Source organism: Schistocerca serialis, chromosome 1 (genome assembly GCF_023864345.2).
Source record: "Schistocerca serialis cubense isolate TAMUIC-IGC-003099 chromosome 1, iqSchSeri2.2, whole genome shotgun sequence".
Taxonomy (NCBI): domain Eukaryota; kingdom Metazoa; phylum Arthropoda; class Insecta; order Orthoptera; family Acrididae; genus Schistocerca; species Schistocerca serialis.
In genome coordinates, this window is record NC_064638.1 from 1,123,538,890 (window position 1) to 1,123,560,771 (window position 21,882).

General features: G+C 38.8%; 1 protein-coding gene across 1 annotated transcript in view; it reads right to left on the reverse strand.

Annotated features, from left to right (window-relative positions):
* Positions 1–205: 205 nt before the first annotated feature.
* LOC126416846 (uncharacterized) overlaps positions 206–21,882 on the reverse strand; it is a 128,297-nt gene continuing 106,620 nt past the window's right edge. Inside the window, exon 4 of the mRNA XM_050084732.1 lies at positions 206–673. Within this exon, the coding sequence (XP_049940689.1) occupies positions 566–673 (108 nt within the window). The 3' untranslated portion in view covers positions 206–565. The remainder of the gene's footprint in view (positions 674–21,882) is intronic.

Consider the following 21,882-nt stretch of genomic DNA (forward strand, 5'->3'; position numbering starts at 1 on the left):
TGTTTAGTGACTGAGTCTGTGAATTTACAAACCCACCAATAAAAAAGTAAAGGGTGTCATATGATAAACTCGTTCACTTAAAATTTTTTAAAAAGTTTGTACAAAATCCTCGACAGAAAAAACAGCATCAACTGAAATAACTGTGTATGAAATGGAAAAACACAGATATTTTAAACTGAAGCACATCAGAATAAAAGAGAACAAGTTACTTCAAAACAAAGACTATATTTTCACTAAGTTCCCAACACAGAGTATCAAATCTTAGTTTTATATATAATTATCAAAACTAGAACAACATTTTACAAATCACTTTCCTGAGCTTTACATATTTTCATTACAAAACATACATACAATAAAACTAAATATGAATTCATTACAGGTGGGATGACAGTTTTTATACAAGTTTACTGTTTGTACTTATTTTGTGGCAACCAACACTAAAATATCTACAAAATATGTCTTTGGAAAGGGGGAAGAAAATTGTGTGCACCAGCTACTACATACTGTTGCACATCATGCTGCACCTTAGCTGTCTGTCACATTACACTGCACCAAAAATTAAAACTTAGTCTTTGTGCCTTTTCTCACCATCATGCACATAATTTAAAAAGTTGTCAACATCTATGCCTTTAAGGAGCCGCTGTGAAAATTCTGTGTGTATCTTCTTCTCCACCTGGAAAAAAAAGGAACATACAGAATCAAGATTTCAAAGTGCTTTCATAAAAAAGCAGACTTAAATATAAATGAAACAGCTCACACAGTAAAAATGAAAGTAAATGGAAATGTGAAACAAATAATTTTAGTCTTCTTCTTTCTTTATTTATTTTTCTTATGCTTTACTTGGCCATAAATAGTTTTTCACCAATGAGTTTAAATTATTCTAGTGGTTGCAACAGATATTTACTCTCCATAAACTTTTAAATGATTAATCTGTATTGCAGTGAACAACATGTGCTATCCTTGGCTGATAAAAAAGAATGGGTTGACATAAATTATTCATGATACTGAGCTGTCATTCATAGTAGTAACAACTCAGCACAAGGCACACCTACCAAAGCCTGAAAGCTATTGTTAGATTATAAGCAATTGAAATGATTATTGTTTTATTCAATTATACAATTAATTTTAACTGTGTTTTAGATTTTACATTTAAGAAGAACTTATTACACCAATAAAGCTTTACTATCAATTTTTTATTTATTTTTGTAATTAGAACTGTTTTCTGTGTTCTAGATTGTCTGAACGTGTCATTCTAAGGAAACAGAAAATATTGAAAAGAAATATGTTCGTGCAATCTGGATTGAACACTAAATAAGTTTGTTACAGACACAGATATTCACTGAAAACAATATGTTCCCTAATAATAATAATAATAATAATAATAATAATAATTCTATGTGGTTCAATAGCTTAGTGCAAGTTTTTAATTGGACATCACTTTCGTGACTTGCGTGTCCCTAAGCTACTCCAGTAATCTTACTGGAGAAAATAAGTCTACTGTTTAATGTGTAATCTGAAAGACATTCAGTTTCTGGTTAATCTTCACAACATTGAGAAATTAAGGCTTGATTAAAGACAGATTGAATTATTCCGTGATCTGAGTGGGATTTGATCTCTTGACCTTCCAGTCTTCAGACTACCAGGCCTGACATGGAGGAAGTTACTTTCTTAACTGGCATCTCACTGTCACAACAACAACAACAACAACAACAACATCATGCATGATGTTTTATTGGAATACTGTTGCAGTCTCTTTACAAGGCATAGAGTAGTGACAACTGCGATTCTATACATTTATATATCTGTTCTTTATGTTACAGACAATATTACATAAAGTGTTGCACAGGAAAAATTTACCAGAAAAATAACAGATTCAAGGCACTTTTGATACTCAAAGGCATAGCAGCTTTCAATAAATGGGAATTTACACAAAGTGAACGCCCTTAAAAGTTTTAATGACTTATCACACTCTGCTTAGTCATTACATTAAAATTTTGGGAATTCCATAATATGCAGGGGGTGGATGTTACCTGTTTGAATAGTACACACCAACAATGTATTGCAGAAGTTCAGTCACGGAACATGCCCTCAGCACAGAACAAAGACTGCCCCCCCCCCCCCCCCCCTCCAAGATGGACCTGTAGTTGATATCAATAAGATATACCAGGCTACCTCTTTCATAATGAAAAGAATTTTATGGTATGCAAAATATTGTCCAGTCAAAATATGCCGGCAAGAGGCAACTAAAAACTATGTACTTCAGATTCCAGGGAGTGGATGTTACCTGTTTGAATAGTACACAACAACAATGTATTGCAAAAGTTGTCACGGAACATGCCCACAGCACAGAACAAAGACTGCCCCCCCCCCCCCCCCCCTCACACTCGCTCTCTCTCTCTCTCTCACTCTCCAAGATGGACCTGTAGTTGATATCAATAAGAGTCAAAATGTATAACTACTTCTAGTTCTGAACTAGCTAGTGTTTGGAGAGGCACCCGACGGAAAGGAATTCTTTGGTGGTTAGACGATAACAGAGGATATGCTGTTGCCTGTTTTGAAGTAAGATAAGGACTACATGCCCAAATAACTTTATTTGTTTTTATTTTTTGACTCTGTATGCTTAACACAAGACATCCAAATGACAGATGTTCGACTCCTGAAGCAACTTGCTGAGGATTATGTTCCTAACATTATTGGTAGTACGCTAAAGTAATTATAATGATTATTTTCACAACTGCCATCTCTAGTTCTTAAGAATGGACAATATTAGGAGTAAAATCCCTATATCACTATAGCTGAAGGCTGAGATATATCTTAAAAAAAAAAAGTAACTGCCAGTTCACTCGCCTATGATTTGTCAGTCTGAGACAGTGTTCCTTCTCTACTGATTTTGATTTGACACATTGTCCCAGTTTTTTGTAACTCTCTTCTCTTTCAATTACTCAATACTTACTCCACTCACTGTCCTCACTTGTTTACCAGCCACTCATCATTTCTTCCTCCTCTTTCTTTCTGGTTACTGTTATCATGTTATTTCGTGAGCTTCCATTTCTGCAGCTATTATTCTGTCTTTCCACATGTCTGTTACCTTCCTTCTGTACTTTCGGGGTTTTGCCAAGCTTTTTCTGATTTAGCATCCCAACAATGTGATTGTTTTTATTCTTACTTTCTGATTGTGACTAGTGATCTGCTCTCTCCATGTCCACAATTCTACCCAGTTGTTACAGTCTGGATATGGTAAAGTACAAAAAAGTTCTAAATTATATTTCATTGTGGATATTGTGTGACTTTACGTTGTTGCTAAGTGATTTGCTCTCATCTTCGCTAACGCTAACTCTGTCAGCTCCATTCATAGATCTACATTTTTCCTTTCTTTTGTTTCTGAAGAAGAAATCTTTGATCTTTATAACACACACACACACACACACACACACACACACACACACACACAAGGCAAGAAACCAAAAAGGTTTTTATACAAGCAGATTTAAAGATAATATTGTTATTGATGACATAATGCTGAAATATGTTGATCACAAAGTTTTGGTTATCGTTTTAAGCAGAATACTTATGGAGGATCTCTTAGTTAGCTGCAGCATACTATTTTCAGTTAATATCATGATACTGTTTGTACTTTTTTGAAGAAAAATATTTGACACTAATTAAAACCTTGAATCAATATTGTGATGCTTCACAGAACTTTATGTGATTCAACAGCTGCATAACACAGTGAAAATGTTTTTCTGCTCTTCAAGATATAAGCGTTAGTCTTCCAAAATTGGCACTAATTCTGCCATGCCCAGTGTATCGTATAATCCATACACTCATTACCTTGCACCACAAGTTTTACAGTGTGACACCACTGTTACTGAGAGCTGCAATATTTCCATTTGTACTAACAATGCAATGTCATTTGCAATATACTCTTCTGTACTGCCTACTAAATGTCCTTGGCCACCTGCTACTTTGTAATGAAACAGTCTCATTGGCCATTTGTACAGAATGACACTAGCAGAGACATTCTCTCTTTGGAAAAGACTGGACACATGACAGTGTTTTCAGCATCCGATACCTGGCATACACCACAGGTAGTTGTTGGAAGCAATTCTATGGCATACTTATTGAAATAATACTTTTGCTGTAATGGAATCAGTTTCTTAATTTTTTCTTATTGTTTACAATATGTACAATGAATTAAAAAAAAGATATATTGCTTCAAATATAAACACACAGACTACCAAAATTAGTTGTTTGACTATGAGGTAAGGAAGCACGTAAATATTTTCAAATAAATTATGGATTATGCTCGTGTGGAATGCTGGTATTCAGTGGCATATGGGCCCGATTATTTTTGAATCATGCAGTTTTATGTAACTTCCCTCGCAAAAAACATTTCCCATGCTGCATCTAACCAACCACCATACTTAACTGACCACTGTGGTTAAGAGGTAAAGCATATCTGAAACCATTACAGCACCACAGTTAGCATTTTAAACTTTTGATTGGTAACCTGAGTACAATTCTTTTACTGTGGTTAATTAAAGGAAGAGAGTTTAAGGTTTAACATACAATCGACAATGAGGTCATTACAGACACAGCACAAGCTCAGATAGGCCAAGGTTCAGCTTCTGCTGTAATCAGTTACCTACACCAGAACGGATGGTCAGGAATTTGAACCCTGCATCTCAGAGTTCAGGGTGCTAAGCTCTACCCCACTTCACACTGTATTGTCAATTGATTTTCCACAAGAAATTATGCACCCAAAATCAGATCATGTACATTTAGAAGCTACATTGGCTAGAACTAGGCCACACCTGTCTGCACATGAAGAAATGTTTAGCAGAGAGGTAAACACTTACTGACACTCCTCTGAATCTTCATGCTACTCATGCAAACACTTTAATCCATTGCTAGTTTCAGAATTATAGTGTGCTTAATTTGGAAACCAAAAGTATTGCTGATGAGAAAAAGCAAGTTGTTTGGGGCCAACTTTGTCACTGCTGATGTGGCATGAACACGTGAGAGGTATTACCTAGGTTGGTTGAAAGGGAATTTGAATCCTGCGTATCCTAAATCAGGTTGCTAACGTTTATAACACCTCAATCTGAGAGCAAATGAAACAAAGTGCACACATCTTTACACTGAGTAAATGACACAGCATGTACTGGAAAGCCAACATGTTGGCATTTCACATAAAAATTGAGAAATTTCCAAAAAAAGTTAGTGCTCTGGTTCTTTTTGAGCCATAGTTCGATGTGCATCATACTCCCGAATTCTTTGCACTGATTTGTGCTGTGCCACTGAAAACAAGCAATTTGATCATTTGGATAAGTTGAACGCTAGAGTCTGGAGTGGAGTCAATGTTATAACTCATACCAGAGATGTTCCATTGGGTACAGGTTGGGACTCTGGGCAGGCCAGTCCATTTCATGAATATTATTGTCCACAAAACCATTGCATCATAGATGCTGGTTTATGACATGGTGCACTGTCAGCTGCTACAATCAATCACCATGCCCAAGATGTTTCTCCACTGCAAGCACAACACAATGCTGTAAAATGTGTTCCTATACTTATGTCTTTAGCGTTTTCTTAAGCACAATAAAGAGACCACATCCTAACTATGAAAAACATCCGCATACCGAGCACCACCTCCTCCACGCTCCATTGTTGGCATTACACATGATGCCAGGTAATATTCTCCACCTATTCGCTAAACCCAAACCCTTCCTTCGGATTGCCACAGGGTGTACAGCGTGATTCAACACTTTAAATCATTTGTGTCAAGCCATCCCCTGCCCAGTAGCATCGATCTTTACAGCACTTCCAGTGTCTGTTAGTAATGACTAAAGATAAGTGTGGCTTACAAGGAGATCCTCACCCATTGTATCATATTCTTTTTAATTCACTACACATTGCTGGAGTGCTTGTAGCAATTTTGAACTCATTCATGATTCCTTACACTGACTTTAGGGGATTTTTTACAATCACGTTCTGCAATGCTCGTCATTTCCTGTCTGTCACTACATGAGGGTTGCCTGGTCTTGGTTTTGCTGTGATTGTTCCCTCAATTTCCCACCTCACAGTCACATCAACCAACAGTGGACTTGGACAGCTTTAGAAGGGTTGAAATGTCCTGGATGGATTTGTTAGTTGACATCCAATGATTAGTCCATGTTCGAAGTAACTGAGCTCTCCCAAGTGACCCACTCTGCTGCTACGGCTACTCTACTGACAACACAATACTTCCTGCCTCTATTTATACTGACGGGTCTACTTCTGGTGACACCTAGTGATCAATTCCACATTACATAGGGGCATCTGGACACTCACTCTCCCTCCCCCCCCCCCCCTCTCTCTCTCTCTCTCTCTCTCTCTCTCTCTCACACACACACACACACACACAAATGTTCAGAGAAGTATGTGTCTGTAAAGATCTTTGTCTCTCTTCCTGGTCACACATAACAGATGGATTCCTCTTATCCTGGAATATGAGTGACCTTCCCTTCCCTTTTCAATTTCCCCAATGTATTCTACTTTCCTTGCAGAAGAAAGAACTAATAGTTTCAAAAATCAACAGTATTAAGAATATCCCCTCCTGAAGGTAAGAACTAGCGAGCAATTCCACCTCAATATTACAGGTTTCTCATAAATACATATAGTTAAAAAAAGAGAGATAGATAGATAGATAGAGAGAGAAAGAGAGAGAGAGAGAGAGAGAGAGAGGAGAGTACCAGAATACCTAAAAGAACATGCAGAGGAGTTCGCACAATCACTAGATACTAACACATGGGAAGAGCTTCTTGGAACTATCCAGAAGTCATCAATAAAAATCAGTCAACAACCACAGAAAAGGAAACACAGGTGCTGGACAATAGACTGTGACAGAGCACTTGAATCACGTATTCCAGCCTGGAACATCTGGCACAGCCATCAGACACCAGAGAATTGGCAGAACTTTTTGGAAACACAGAAGAAAACATCCAAAACCATCAGACAAATTAAACGCACGTACCATCACAAACAATTAGAGGAAATTGATAATGATTTTAAAAGAAACAACACAAGGAACTTTTATAGGACATTTAGGGAAGAACTAGCAATCTTCAAGCCACCCACTCTGTTTTTGTTTTCGGCATCGTGATGGAACACTTGAGACGAACACAAAGGCCAACTGTGAAATCCTAAAACAGCGTTTCGGGAAGTTACACAACTGCGAACCATCAGTAGACAAACTTGACTTCCGTGTTGCGACCCCAAATCAGGATTCAACTCCACCTACGCATGAGGAGACACAAAACATTGTATCACATCTTAAAAACAACAAAGCTCCAGTGGAAGACGGTGTAATTGCCGAAATGTTCAAGATTGGAGGTGAACTCTTGATTGACAGGCTTAAAAACTATCATTGCAAATAATGGGAAAGTGGACTCAGCAGATTGGAAAACTGCTTTGATTCACCCTCTACACAAAAAGGGCGACAAGAATGATCCCAACAACTATCGACCATTTCACTCCTACCAGTTGCTTACAAAGGGCTCTCACGTGCTCTTCTCACCAGATTAGAACAACAGACAGAACATATAATCGGTGAATATCAGGCAGGCTTCCACCTACATCGATTCTACGCAGAACAGATCTGGAACCTGAAGATGATACTGCAACACCGTCAGTCGAACGGCGCAGTAGTCAATTAGTCAGCTTCGTAGATTTCAAGAAAGCATATGACTCGATTCACTGCACCAGTCTGTTCAATACACTTCGTGAATATGGTGTAGATAATGAAACTACTTCATTAATTGAGCAGACTTCAACAGACACAATCTCAAAAGTAAAATTCATGGAAGAAATTTCTGAACCTTTTCAAATTATGACAGGAATGAGACAGGGTGATGGGTTGTCCCCACTCCTCTTCAACCTGATACTGGACAAGATTATCAAGACGTGGGAGAAAGAAATACCTGGAATAAATCCGGGAACAAAGGACAAACAAATCAACATAAAATGCCTTGCTCTTGCTGATGGCCTAGCAATAATTACACGGACTCCCAAGGAAGCCAAACATGCCATCGAGAAACTTCATGAGGTTGCCATCAAAACTGGTCTCCAAATTTCTTACGAGAAAACACAATTCATGGACTCCAAAAGTTCAAATCTGAAACCACTTGCAACAAAATATGTGACATCAAACAAGTTAAGTACTTCAAGTACTTTGGCAACACTGGCAACGAAAAAGTAGCTCACAAAACACGAGCAGAAAAATTATGTAAAGCTTATACAATGACCTGGAACACATACAATAAGAAATCGCTGTCCCTCCAAGCCAAACTTCATCACTATCATACAGCCAACTCTTGAAGAAGTGCTCAACTCTTGAAGAAGTGCTCTACGCAACTGAAACATCATCATTAACCATCAACATCTAGGACATTGACAAAATGGAAAGGCAAATATTCAGGAAAATATTTGGACCCAAGATTCAAGATGGTATCTGGATGCACAAAAGCTCTGAAGAACTGTACTCAAGGACTGAAGATTTCAAGTCAGTTACCACGAAAAAGATGATTGAAATTCTATGGACATTTAGCAAGACTGGACACCTCTAGAATGACCAAGAAAATCTTCCTTATCATCAAAGGAACTTGCCAAACCAGGGCGTGTTGGCTAACAGAAAACCAAAATGACCTCACAGACCCACTAAAAAACCACACAGGCTGCATACAGACAGAAAATCAACTCTCATTAGTTCACAACCAGAAACCTGTCAGAAAAGAATCTGAAATTGAAAAATGCATGGACACAAGAAAGACAACAGGCCCATAGTGAAAGGATGAGGACGTTTTGGGAAGAGAAGAAGAACAAGAAAGCTAAGAAGACCAGTTCTAACTAATGGTTCGGTGTGCTCCTTAGAGGGCGAAACAAATAAATAAATAATAAAAGAAAAGAAACTTGAAGATGATTATTCTGAAAATAATTTTTCCTCAGCTTACAAATCTTTCATGTAACAATATGGGAGAAGATTGATTGCTACTTAGCGTAAAGATGACATAGTAAGTGGCAGACAGGCACAATTAAAAGATACTTACACATAAGCTTCCGTTCACAGCCTCCATCAGAAAAAGAAAAACACACCATTCATTCACACAAGCAAGCACACCTTGCACACACAGGATCGCCAACTCCAGCAGCTTGGACCAGAATGCAGCTGTCACATCAGTGTCTTTCAACTGTGCCTGTCTCCAACTTAACATGTCACCTTTATGGTGAGCAGCAATCTATCATTTCCTACAATGTTGATATTCCAACCTGGAGTTACCACTGTTTGATATCTTTCATTTATATTAATCAGTTTTTTTGGTGTAGCTAACATCAACTATGTAATTGTATAAAATTCAGCTGACACCTTGTACCCAGAATGTTGATCAAAAGATTCTGATTAAACAGCTTGAATAATGAAAACACATGTATCGTCATCCTGTTTCCTCCCTGACTGCAACTGGCCTACTTTATCAGAATCTGGTGGACAGGTTATGGTACTACATCTGTCCCAATCCCAACACGTTCAAAGGACTGCCTGAAACCACAAACCAAAGTTGACATAATGTAACATTCTATTGCTATTTGGATGCTGATTGCACCTTCTGCTAAGCTAGTGTAATCTCTGAAGGCAAAGAGGTATTATGAAAACTGATAACTAGAACAGACAATGAATAATTGAACCGCATAGATGAAATGAGAACAGGTTGAAAATGGCTCTGAGCACTATGCGACTTAACTTCTGAGGTCATAGGTCGCCTAGAACTTAGAACTAATTAAACCTAACTAACCTAAGGACATCACACACATCCATGCCCGAGGCAGGATTCGAACCTGCGACCGTAGCGGTCGCTCGGCTCCAGACTGTAGCGCCTAGAACCGCATGGCCACTCTGGCCGGTAATGAGAACAGGCAATGGGATAATTGTCATGTCAACACATCCCATATAATGGAGGCAATTACATTTATCAGATCATTCATTTTGCGTAGGGGTGCAAGTAGTTGAAGATACAGCAGGTGATATTGTTCCATCTTGGAGGTAGCAGAGAATGCGAAGAAAACTAAGCTTCACCACAAGATTTACACTAGGCTTACAGCATGCTGAACTGTTCCATAAATCAGCACACATCTATTTTTCTGTTGTGAGGGGAAGATATGAACAATAAAAATGAACGATAACATTGGTTCAGACAAGGGTGATTCTGTGGCAATGTAGGCTGCAACTTCCTTTACCTTAGAGGAGGAAAACAGAGTGAGAGAGAGAGAGAGAGAGAGAGAGAGAGAGAGAGAGAGAGAGAACGAACTTCAGGATTCTACTCAATGCCTCCGAGATGTATTCAACATTAGAGTTGTTAACTGCATAGCTCACTGGGTATTTGAACTGTAGAAAATTGAAAATTTAATTCAGAAATCTATTAAAACAGCAGAGATGAAAAAGCTAGGCAGCACTTAGTTTTCAGGAGGCACAATTCCTAGTATTGCTGACACATGCTCAAGGTTTCTTCTTCAGAAAGAAAAGAGAAACTGATGAGGAGAAATTGGAAAGGGGAGAACTAAAACTCTTGCATCCACCTGAAGGTAAGTAATGGCTAGATTTTTTTCCTCTCTTCAACTCAGTAATTTCATGGTTAGGTGAACTGGATCAAGATAATTGTACTGTTTAAGATTTTTCCAATGTAGTAACTGCTTTATTGGTTCACGGGCATCTCGCAGGATAATGTCGTGGAAGCTGCACAATATTTCGATGAGACAGCTGCTCGTCATATTCAGGTGCTTACTGATGTGTTGCTGCAATGGCTTGCCAATATACATATTGGCTCACTAGGAAAGTGCAGGAACCAAGGGTTGAGGCTATAACGTCATCGTAGACAAATCATAGAGCACAGTGACATCCAGTGCCCTCTGCCCAACAAACGGGACACAGGCTTCTCAGTCGCGACAAGAGAAAAGCCCAGGTGTAAATAGCGACCCACCCAGTGTGCATGTGGGCACCCAGTTTAAGTGTGTGGACTTTGACTCTCTGTCTGTGTTGACTCGGATTCATTTGTCTGCGGCAGACAATGCCTTAGTACCACCAGTGCTCTTCTACTGTATGTTGGTGGTGTGTCCTTTAAGATTGGCAGACTGTTAAAAAAAACCTTCAAATAAAATGTGTCTTCCGCATTCCAGCGAGAGTGCAAACTATGCTGGTTTCTGTTAAAGACAACCTAGGTCTAGGAAGATCAGGGATATATAAAATCCCCGCCAGTGTGGGAAATCAGACATCGGTCAGACGTGTCACACTGTTAAGGATAGATGTGCTGAACACAGACGTCACACCAGAATGGGTCAGCCAGAAGAGTCTGCTGTGGCTGAACACTGCCTTGACAAGGGACACAACATGAAAATACAGAGAGACAAAGATCCTTTCATCTGCTTCCACATACTGGGACTCCATCATTAAAGAAGCAGTCAAAATTCATAAAAGAAACAACCTGATCAATAGAGACACAGGATTTCAACTCAGCAAGGTATGGGAATCAGCACTGTGGTACTAAGGCACCATCTGTTGCAGACGAACGAATCCGAGTCAACACAGGCGGAGACTCAAAGTCCGCACACTTAAACTGTGCACTAACACACCACCCGCACACATGCTGGACCCCTATTTGTGGCTGCGCTTTTCCCGCGGCACAAATGAGAAGCTCATGGCCCATTTGTCCGGCAGAGGGCACTGGATGTTGCCATGCTCTATGATTTGTTTATGAAGACATAATAGCCTAGACCCTTGGTGCCTGTGCTTTTCTAGCAAGTCAGGAGACATTTTGTTTGAGCCATTGCAGCAACACGTCAATAAGCACCTGAAGATGACGAGCAGCTGTCTTGTCGAAACACTGTGCAACTTCCACAACATTACTGTAGGTGACAACCGTGAACCAGTGAAGCAAGATACTTGTAAATAGAAGGAGCTTCAAAACGATAGAGTCATATCCTAATAAATACCCCCAATAGACAAAAATCTCATGGTTCTTTTGACAAAATGCAAATATTTGTAAAAAAATTGTTTTTCATATATGTATTAAATGTAGTGTTGTGAACATAGTACTTGTTGCCAAAACCATATACAAAATTATAGAGATATTTGGAAAAGGAAGGAAGATTAAACATCACACTGACAACAAGAGACAGGTCACAAGCTTGGATAAGACACAAATGGGGAAGATTGTCCATTTCAAAGGAACCAATTTGGCATGTACCTTAATAAATTTAAGGAAACCATGCAAGATTTAAATTTGAAGGGCTGGATGGGGATTTTTAACCCTTCTGCTGAATGGAAATCTCATGTCGTAGCTTCTCAGCGATACGTGTTATTCGAGACAAGGCTATTTATCTATCAAAAGTAAATGTTAATGGGCAATGCAAATTTTATATTCTTACTTTTGCTAGGAATCTGCACAATATTTTTTTTATTTATTTTTGCAAGACTCAATGACATGCAAAAATGTGTAACTAACCACAAAATTCATCTAGAAAAACAACAGTATACTCAATAAGTTTTGTTCGATAATTATCTAGGAGATGCAAAATGTAATCAAGTAACAAACAACAAACTGCAGAACTACATTTTCAGCGAGAACATCAGACTCTAAAAGGATGCAGTTGAGCAAACATGATGATCAGCGTTCAACAGAGTGCTGCATCGGGCAGAGTACTTGATACAGGTGGTTTATAAAGTTCCTTACCATTCCTGTCTTAAAGTTAAAATTTTTTAATCTTTTTGCAGATAATATAAAAGAATGTACATAATAGAAGAAAGTACAGCTGTTGTCGCTGACCAACTGTGTCCAGAGCTCCTTAATGCCACTTTCCCTGAGAGATGGATTGGTCCCGCACTGCCAAGACTTTGGCTCTCTGCTCAACTCATTTGACATTAGTGGAGTTTTCCATCTGGAGATAATCAAATCTTCAATAATTGAAAAACCACAGTTTAGCAGGTGTGGAATAAATAACGCTTCCTGTGTTAGTTATGTGTATTTCGAGCTACGTAGACTGATGGGACACTTGCTTAAATCTGCAGGATCATGATTCTGAAGTGCTCTAAAATTGTATCAAGAAATATTTCAATGTATGTTCATGTTGTTTATAGTCCATTATATAGTGTTCAATTAGAAAATGATAAGTGACTTTATAAACACTCTGTGAAATAAACAAGCATTTAGTTGTATCTCAAACAAGAGCAGCAAACATTTTGTTTGTTGTTTGTTGCTGAAAGTTAAGAACTCTTGTAGGATTGCACAATCTCGCAGTGGTAACAATGAATAAAATGTCCGTGGGTATCTAGCAACGTCAAGTGATTAAAATGCCAAGTGCTTTCAACCAAGCACTCCTTGGCCATTGTCAACTGGAGTGACTGCTGATAGGCTGCTGGCACACACTTATATACTCAAGCTGCCGGCTGCAATGTCACTACTGCTCATGGCACCTTCATATATGCGCATACGTTGACTCTGCAGTCACTGCGGTTACTACAACCTTGCAATCACTGGATCCCATGCTGCACTAACCCCCAGGCCACTGTCTCTCTATTAGGGATGTCATCAATGACTTTTATTTCAATGAACTCTTTAATTACACAATACGAGAAGCTGTTACTGTGAGCTGTGACGGAGTTTTGTCAAATTTGATCTGGTTACTGTTTTGTAGAGCATGCTCAGCAAAGCGGATTTTTTGGTATAGCATAGCAATAAAAATTCTCCTGTTCCTTTCTGCACTGTTCCACAGTGCGAACTGTTTGTCTGAAGTAAGACTGTCCACATTTGCAAGGTACCTTGTATGACTGAGATGTTCAGAGACCTACAGCATCTTTAAATGGTCTCAGTAATTGTTGGATTTTTGTTACAGACTTTAAGATTGACTTGACTTTGCATCTTTTCAGCATGTGTCTTTTCTTGCCCAACATAGATTCATGGAATGGAAAAAGCACAAGTTTCTTTTCCTGCTCATCCATTGGTGGTCTTATAGTAATTCTTTCTTGAGATCACTTCACGTATTAGGTGAACAATGCAGTCTGTTGAAAAAACACAAAATCAAAACAATCTTCAGGCCTGTGACAAAAATCCTGCAATTACTTGAACCAGATTTACAAAATGCCTTGCAAATCAGGACAATCTTATGTCAAACAGTGTGGGCTGCAGAAAAAAAGCAGGAAAGCACACAAGTTTTTATCACCCAAGCTACACTGAAACATCAGCTTTAGCTGAGCACTGTCTAGAAAATGGTACCAGATCAAATCTGATAAAACTTCTGTCATGGCTTAGGATTCTGGAATGTGTAATTAAAGAAGTCATTGGAACAAAAATCACCTACATCACTCTTAACAGAGCCTGCCCCTCAGTGGGGTCTGGTAGCCAGTGATCACGAGGTTGAAACAGGTGCAGCGAATAGGGAGTTGACACATACCCTTACATATTGATGCCATGAGCACCATGATGTCACAGCCTGCAGCTAGAATATATAAGGCCAGCAGCTCATCAGCAGTCATTCCACATGAAAATGACCAACAAGTGCTCGGTCAAAAGCTCATGGCATTGTAACCAATGATATGGTTGGAAACCTGAGAACATTTTATTCAAGAGGATCTTCTGTATTTCGCAGTTTGTCCAATTGGTGGAAAAGATAGAAAAATATGTACTTAGCAAAATTTTTGAACATAGCAGAGCACGCAAATATTATGAAGCTATTAGAAAACAAAATACTATGGCACAACATATACTGCAGTCAAGCAGATTTTTTCCCATATTTCATCCTCCATACATTTCTATCCTTCTAACAATTATAGGAAATAGCTTTGAATGCCACATATATATTGGATGCCAAAGTACACCTGCATTCTTCATCTATATTCTCAGTGCAGTTTAGTAGTGTGTGCTGCATCTCCACTGTGAGCCGTGAAATTGGTAGTGTACAGTGTTCAGTCTGTCAACATGCCTTGATGGGTCATTTCAATTTTAGATCATAAGAACCTTGTTGCTTTATAGCAAGTAGTTTTGACAGCTTAGTGAGTTGCTCTTGAATTGGTGTACATCATAGTGAAGTTATTCAAACATTCACAAACTAAACATTGAAGAACTGCCTTGTAGTCAACTGATGACTGTTACCTACAAATGAAGGTTCGTAAGTACCCAGAAGATAATGCATTGTAACTGTAAATTTCATTTTTGGAGTCAACTGGGAAGGCTGTATTGACCAGGCACTATTAATTTGGCCTCCAGGCGTCAAATTTAAACAATAGTGTGCCCCCCCCCTCCCATAATCTCCACCCCAGCTCAGCTGATACTGTGCTGCGCGAAAAAAAATGGACAAGGAAATACGTGGAATGGAACATGGGTCACAGATGTTACATTCTCTTCATAGTGAGCATAGGATTTGTCTGATATATGATGATTATTGCAATAGAGTGTGGAGACAGCCAGGTACCACTGCAGATCACAGGCATGAAGTTCCACAGTTTCAGCAGGGAGGAGCATCATTCACGGCATGGGTCAGTATTGGGACAGGATCATCTAACCTATTGTCCAGTGCTATAGTCACCATTTCAGTTATGGGTTTGTCTTTCAAGACACTAATCCTATCAGCACACAAGCCCATCCCATGAACACCTTCCTTCAGCAGGCAGGAATTAACCAAATGGAATGGCGTGTGGTATCTGCTGACGTGAACCTGACTGAACATGTTTCGGACCAGCTGAAATTTGCAGGGAGGAAAAGGTCACAAGCCCACCCCATGAACACCTTCCTTCAGGAGGCAGGAATCAACCGAATGGAATGCAATGTGGTATCTGCTGACATGAACCTGACTGAACATGTTTTGGACCAAGTGAAATTTGGCAGTGAGGAAAAGGTCTCATACACTGGATGTGACATAAGGAGGGTCATGATCAAAGATTGGCATATGCTTCAGCAGCAACATCTCGAACATCTTATGGACGTCATGTCAAGGAAGACTGAAGAACGATGCAATACACAGGTGAAGTAATACAGTATTTAATGTTACCGAGAAGCAGATTTTGATTACACAGATATGGCCCTTTGAATGATTGCCTTTATTTTGGTTCTGTTTTTATTTCACAGCAAAGAAGTTGTTTTAGTTTGATAAAGATTATTCTTTAATTGTAAAATCTAAAATTTCACAGCCAGAAAAGTGACAATTAATAAAACGTTTTGGGCACACAGACCATTATCTACATGGATTCGAACGACCACCCAGAACAAAAGTGAGGCAACATAAAAATGATGGTGGACAGAGCAAGGAACATCTGTGAACCAGAGCTGCTTGACACAGAATTAAAACATCTCACCAATGTATTATTCATCCTCTGGGCTAAAAAAAGTATTAAGAACACCGTGCAATGTACAAGTACCTGTGAAATTGATAGTTTTTCAGGCTTTCATTAAGGATATTACCGATCGCATAGGAAAAGATCTTGAAAACCTGGAACATTGCAGTAATCTACAAACTCACCCGAAAGATACAAGATCTAAAATAGGCCAAGGACCCTCACCAACTGGTGAAAAAAAAGCAGTAATTTACAGGATTCTGTGTAGGTGTGGGGAGGTGTACAAGGGTACAACAAAAAGAAATGACTAGAAGAGCACAAGGATAATTGCAGAAGGGGGGAGATGGGCACATCCACATCATCTGTTGCAGAACACGCTTTGCTGCCTAGAGACCACCATATTCATTTTCATAGGACTCAAGTACTGGCAACCACAAGCAGATACCACGAAAGGCTATACAGAGGGGCCACAGAGACTGTAAAACACCCCAGGAATTTAAAAGGAAGGAGTAGGGCACGATATTGAATGACATCTGGATTTTGGTGCTGAAGAAGATGTGTTCGAGTCTTCCACCATGGGGCGATAGCAACAGTGGATGACAACAATCAACAATGGCCAATTGCACTCGAGTATTCAAAACATGTGATGTCACGCCACTGTGCAGAAGCATGCATGTAATGGAATTATTATGCGGTCAGTAGCGAGCCAGGGTGGGAATTGGACACTCAAGGAAGCTTTAATCCCCCTTGAAAATGTCCTCCACAAATGGGGATGAAACATTGGGTTTAAATGTGAAATGCATTCCACCATGGCATAATACCCATCATTTTATTAATTATTCTTTAATTCCCTGCTCCTCTAAGTCCATACACATTCACAGCCACACATATAGTGTAAAAGTGTTTTTGAGTCATTTACTTCACTAGTCTCTCTGTTTTTATGTTACAGCAATTTTTGCATAAAGAAATATGATACAGAGGTCTGACTGACATTGCCAAATGATACACAATTTATATTTGGTTAAATCAATTTTGCATATATGTTATCTGCAAATATACAGCATTATGAGCTGACAGCAAGGAAAACCTGCTCAGAAATTTGTTTTATATTATTTTTCACACAGTTGTGAAATCTCTCTCAAGAAATTAAAAAAGGAATTACCCAACATGTTATAATAAAACACTTATGGGCCTAGTTGCTTTAAAGCAGTTGATGCAAAGAATCTTATAACAATTTACTATTAAAATAAAGAGGAACACTTAATAGATCAACAACGAAATATAGCTAGCACCACCACTGTTACTTTTTACATGGTGTCAACTATGAGACTGTGTCAGTCATTATTACTCATTTTAGTCTATGAAAGATTAAGAACCTTGCAATAGATTTTTCTTTTTTGCAGGAGCGGTGCTTGTAGAATGAAGAGATCAGTTTCCGAAACTCAATATAGTTTCACTGATATTCTTTGGTTGATGAGTGTTCATTCTCAAAAGATATGCTACTGCACAAACAAACTTTGTCATTATGGAAGGGTCTCCTAACAGCTCAGGTACCATAAAAGACAATGATTTTCTTTTTAAGCAACATATTAGCAGCTTGTCAGCAAGAAACGTTGTCTGAAATGAACTTACTCACCCTTGAAAACAATATAATAAGGAATAGTTATTACTGAGGAATAACATTGACAGAAACAAAATAACAATGGTCACACCAATGAGTAAGTCATCATTTTTTAAAAAAATTACAAATTAGGTATGAAGTTGTTGAATACTATGCCTCGTGCATTAGAATACATTCCAGTAAAATAAAAAATAGTTTATTGGTCTAATTTTCCATTTAGGGTGGATTTAATTACACTGGACACACAATCATTTCTGCTAAATGTTTCATCTACATATTGTAACTCAATCCATAAATATGGCTTCCCTGAGGTAACAACTGTCCTACACACATACCTCATGAGCAATGTTGAACAAACTCTTTGTACTGTCAACGAATGCTGACTAGTACTTTCACAGCATAAGAAGTTAAGCCAAGTTTAGAAGCAACTTCTTCGAGAATACGGTTTTGAAAATATGCATAAAATGCAGTCTTATATGTTACTGATAGTAGAACAGTAGCAAACAGGTAACTTAAACAAAAAATGTTGGTGGTGGTTCCTGTTCCACTTCACAGCCATTATGACTGTTGCAATCCTGGCAGAGTCACTTTTTTCTCCTCGATACTATCCTAATTGGTCACTGCACAATACTATCAAATTCAGCAAAGTGAGTAAGAGGAGGTTAACAGTGCATGTTCTGTTAAAAATATTTTCTCTCTTGGCAACTAGGATACTGCCTAGCATCTTCTAAAGCGTCAGTTTTAAATTTAGTGCGGCACAATTTTGGTATTAGCAACTGTCATTACAAAAAAAACTCTGCAGTCACTCTATAATTTAATCTATGATCAACTGAACAAAATAGAAAGGGCTTTGCAACAACTATTGATACCAATATAAGAACACAGACATAAAAAATGTTTAGCCAAATTGACGTGGTGACTAATTTTGGAATACTGTATAGAATAGAAAATTCTGTTAAAAGTGTTAAATTACTTAACTCTAGGAGCCACAATTCTGAATGGAGCTAGTAAAACATAGTAAAAAAAGAATAGTAAATCAAGTAAAGATTCCGCCTTCAAGGAGGGGAAAAAGTTAGGACAAGAGATAGGAAAGGAGTCTCTCAGAACCGATTAAGAGGGAGCTACAAAGTTTCAAGCCTTAGCCTTTATCTTGGCCTCACTACTTCCTCATACCTCATAACTTACGCTCTGAGTGAACCCCTGTGAGTATCACACTCGCAGTCTTTTCTTTTCCCCCTGCCTTCTTTAACGTAAAATGAACCCATGGTTCCTAAACATAGAAGTACTTCTCTTTTTCTTTGTGTGTGTTTCTACTTTGTGAATTGGGAGTTGCGCCTCTTAACAGTAAGAATTTGGAAATACATTTGTTTATAAAAAGAATGATAATATCCCCCCCCCCCCTCCTCTCTCTCTGTGTGTGTGTGTGTGTGTGGGGGGGGGGGGGGGCAGTGCACGTGTGTGGTGAGGGGGTGGGGGATCTCTCTGCATATTCAGTATAGATTTTGCAAGCAGTGTTCATTTAATCCTCCTCTGTCTTTACCTTTGATACCCTGCTGATATACATTGAAGAAAGTACCTGCCTACACAGTATCTGACCAGATCTTTGATCAGAATAAGGTCTTTCTGATTTTAAGAGATTGAGTGCAACTATGATTTGGGAATTATCAACTGGCAAAGTTTATTACACAGCTTTTATTTCAGAATGGTATAAGATCACTCAGTTATTCTAAACATATATTTGTAATTCACTAGCCGTTCTAATCTAACTGATTTTAGATGACAAAGTTACTGTAACGCAGTCCGTTGTAAGAGAAAAAAGTATTAGTCCTTAAATTTAAAATCCATTCTTTTCGCTGCTAACTACAGTGTTCAGATTAAAAGCAGGGACAGTACTAATGACATTACAGCTTCCTTGTCTCAGACTTGACCAACCTTACGCTTCAGAATTATGAGGCAGCAATGCAGGAAAAATTTAGTACTGCCGACAGACACACATAATAGTACACAACACTCTCCTATCTTGCAGAGCTATTATTTGCTTTTTTGGGTAAAGTGGAGAGACAGGTCACAGAAGGTGAGGAAGAATGGAAGGTTACTCCAATCCCAGGACAAGAGTGACTCACCTGTTGTGACAACGAGGGAAGTCAAAGATGAAGCAGAAGGTGTCTTTGCCTCCCTTCATTCTCACAACAGGCAAGTCCCTCTCATCCTGCAGTCTGAGTGAGCTTCACTTCCAACTTTTCCAAGAGTTTTTTTCTCTAAAGTAACAAAGAACAATCAGTGGAGATTGCAATGGTGTTTATTTTTATGATATAGTAACCAGATCTGATGCAAAGTTTTAATCTACAAGGAAGTCTCGTATCAGCGCACTCTTGGCTGCAGAGCAAACTCCTAAGATGCAGCTAAGCTATTTCTCCAAGACATCCTTTCTTCCAGGAGTGACTAGTCTTGCAAGGTATGCAGGAGATGGTTCAAATGGCTCTGAGCACTATGCGACTTAACTTCTGAGGTCATCAGTCGCCTAGAACTTATAACTAATTAAACCCAACTAACCTAAGGACATCACACACATCCATGCCCGAGGCAGGATTCGAACCTGCGACCGTAGCGGTCGCTCGGTTCCAGACTGTAGCGCCCAGAACCGCTCGGCCACTCTGGCCGGCGGTATGCAGGAGATCTTCTGTGAAGTTTGGAAGGTAGGAGAGGAGGTTCTGGTGGAAGTAAAACCATGAGGTAGAGTCAAGAGTTGTGCTTGGATAGCTGTCAGCAAAGCACTTGAATAGACTTACCACTTATGACAGCACTAGCTGAAAAACCCACAGTTGCCGTGGTATTTATTTATAGCTGTGCCGATGGCTTCATAGGAATGGAAATTATTTTTTTCTTATAAAGCTTCTTTGTATACAACATTTGAAGTAGTATGATTGGGACATGAACAAAGAGATTGCGTGCTTCACTAACATGGGAGAGGCGCACACACAACTGGCCGTGCGAAAACCAACTGACACTGATGTCCACGTCTGCAACATCCAACATCTGGCGTTGCGTATTGTTTATGGTCATGGCACAATGTAGGTTCACTGGGAATTTAGAAATTTAAAGCAAAATGGAAATTTGTTACGAATAACCAGGATTTGGTGTATAAAATCTCGTTCACCTGTGCCATTTCACATCAAAATTTCCACTTCTATGATGTTATGTTGGAGATAAGTACCTTTAGGCTTGTACTATTACACCATTTCGGTGGGGTTAAATTTTTAAGCAGAATAATTGGGATGCCTGTTTTCAATTGAATTTTGTGTGACGGAGGCCAGATGCATTAACACTGTTTAAAAATTTAATTGGATAATTGGTAGAGTCATCTTGCTCCATACCTCTGTTATGACAGATATACTCTTCAATTTTTTCTTGCAACATGAATAAGTATGCCGTGGTAAATCTCAAGCTTGATCATTCTGATGTATCACCATAGCCCTTTCATAAAGCCAACAGTTTCACTGAGTTGTTGTTTGCATTTTATCACCATAAACAGAAGAACTGAAGAATTGGAAGTACTGTACAGCACAAATTACCAGGCGAAAGGATTTGACCATCTTCTTCCTGATATGTGCTCTTGCTATCAATCATAGGATTATATGTAAATGCACTTTTTTCTTTATCAGTCCAAGCAACTATTTCTTAAGATTCTTCTGAATCTACAGATGAAAATGATACTCTATTTAGTTAGTGTTGAGGCCAATGAGCATCTATGCGAGCTTGGCACTGTTTTTCTGCCTCTGCCTACTGTATTCCATCTATTCTATCCCTTGCATTCACTGCAAAATTCTCACAGTCATGGCGCGTGTATTCATACTTCTCCCTGGCTAATTCTAAACAACACCGGTGTTGGTTATCATCACTTTCTAAAGCT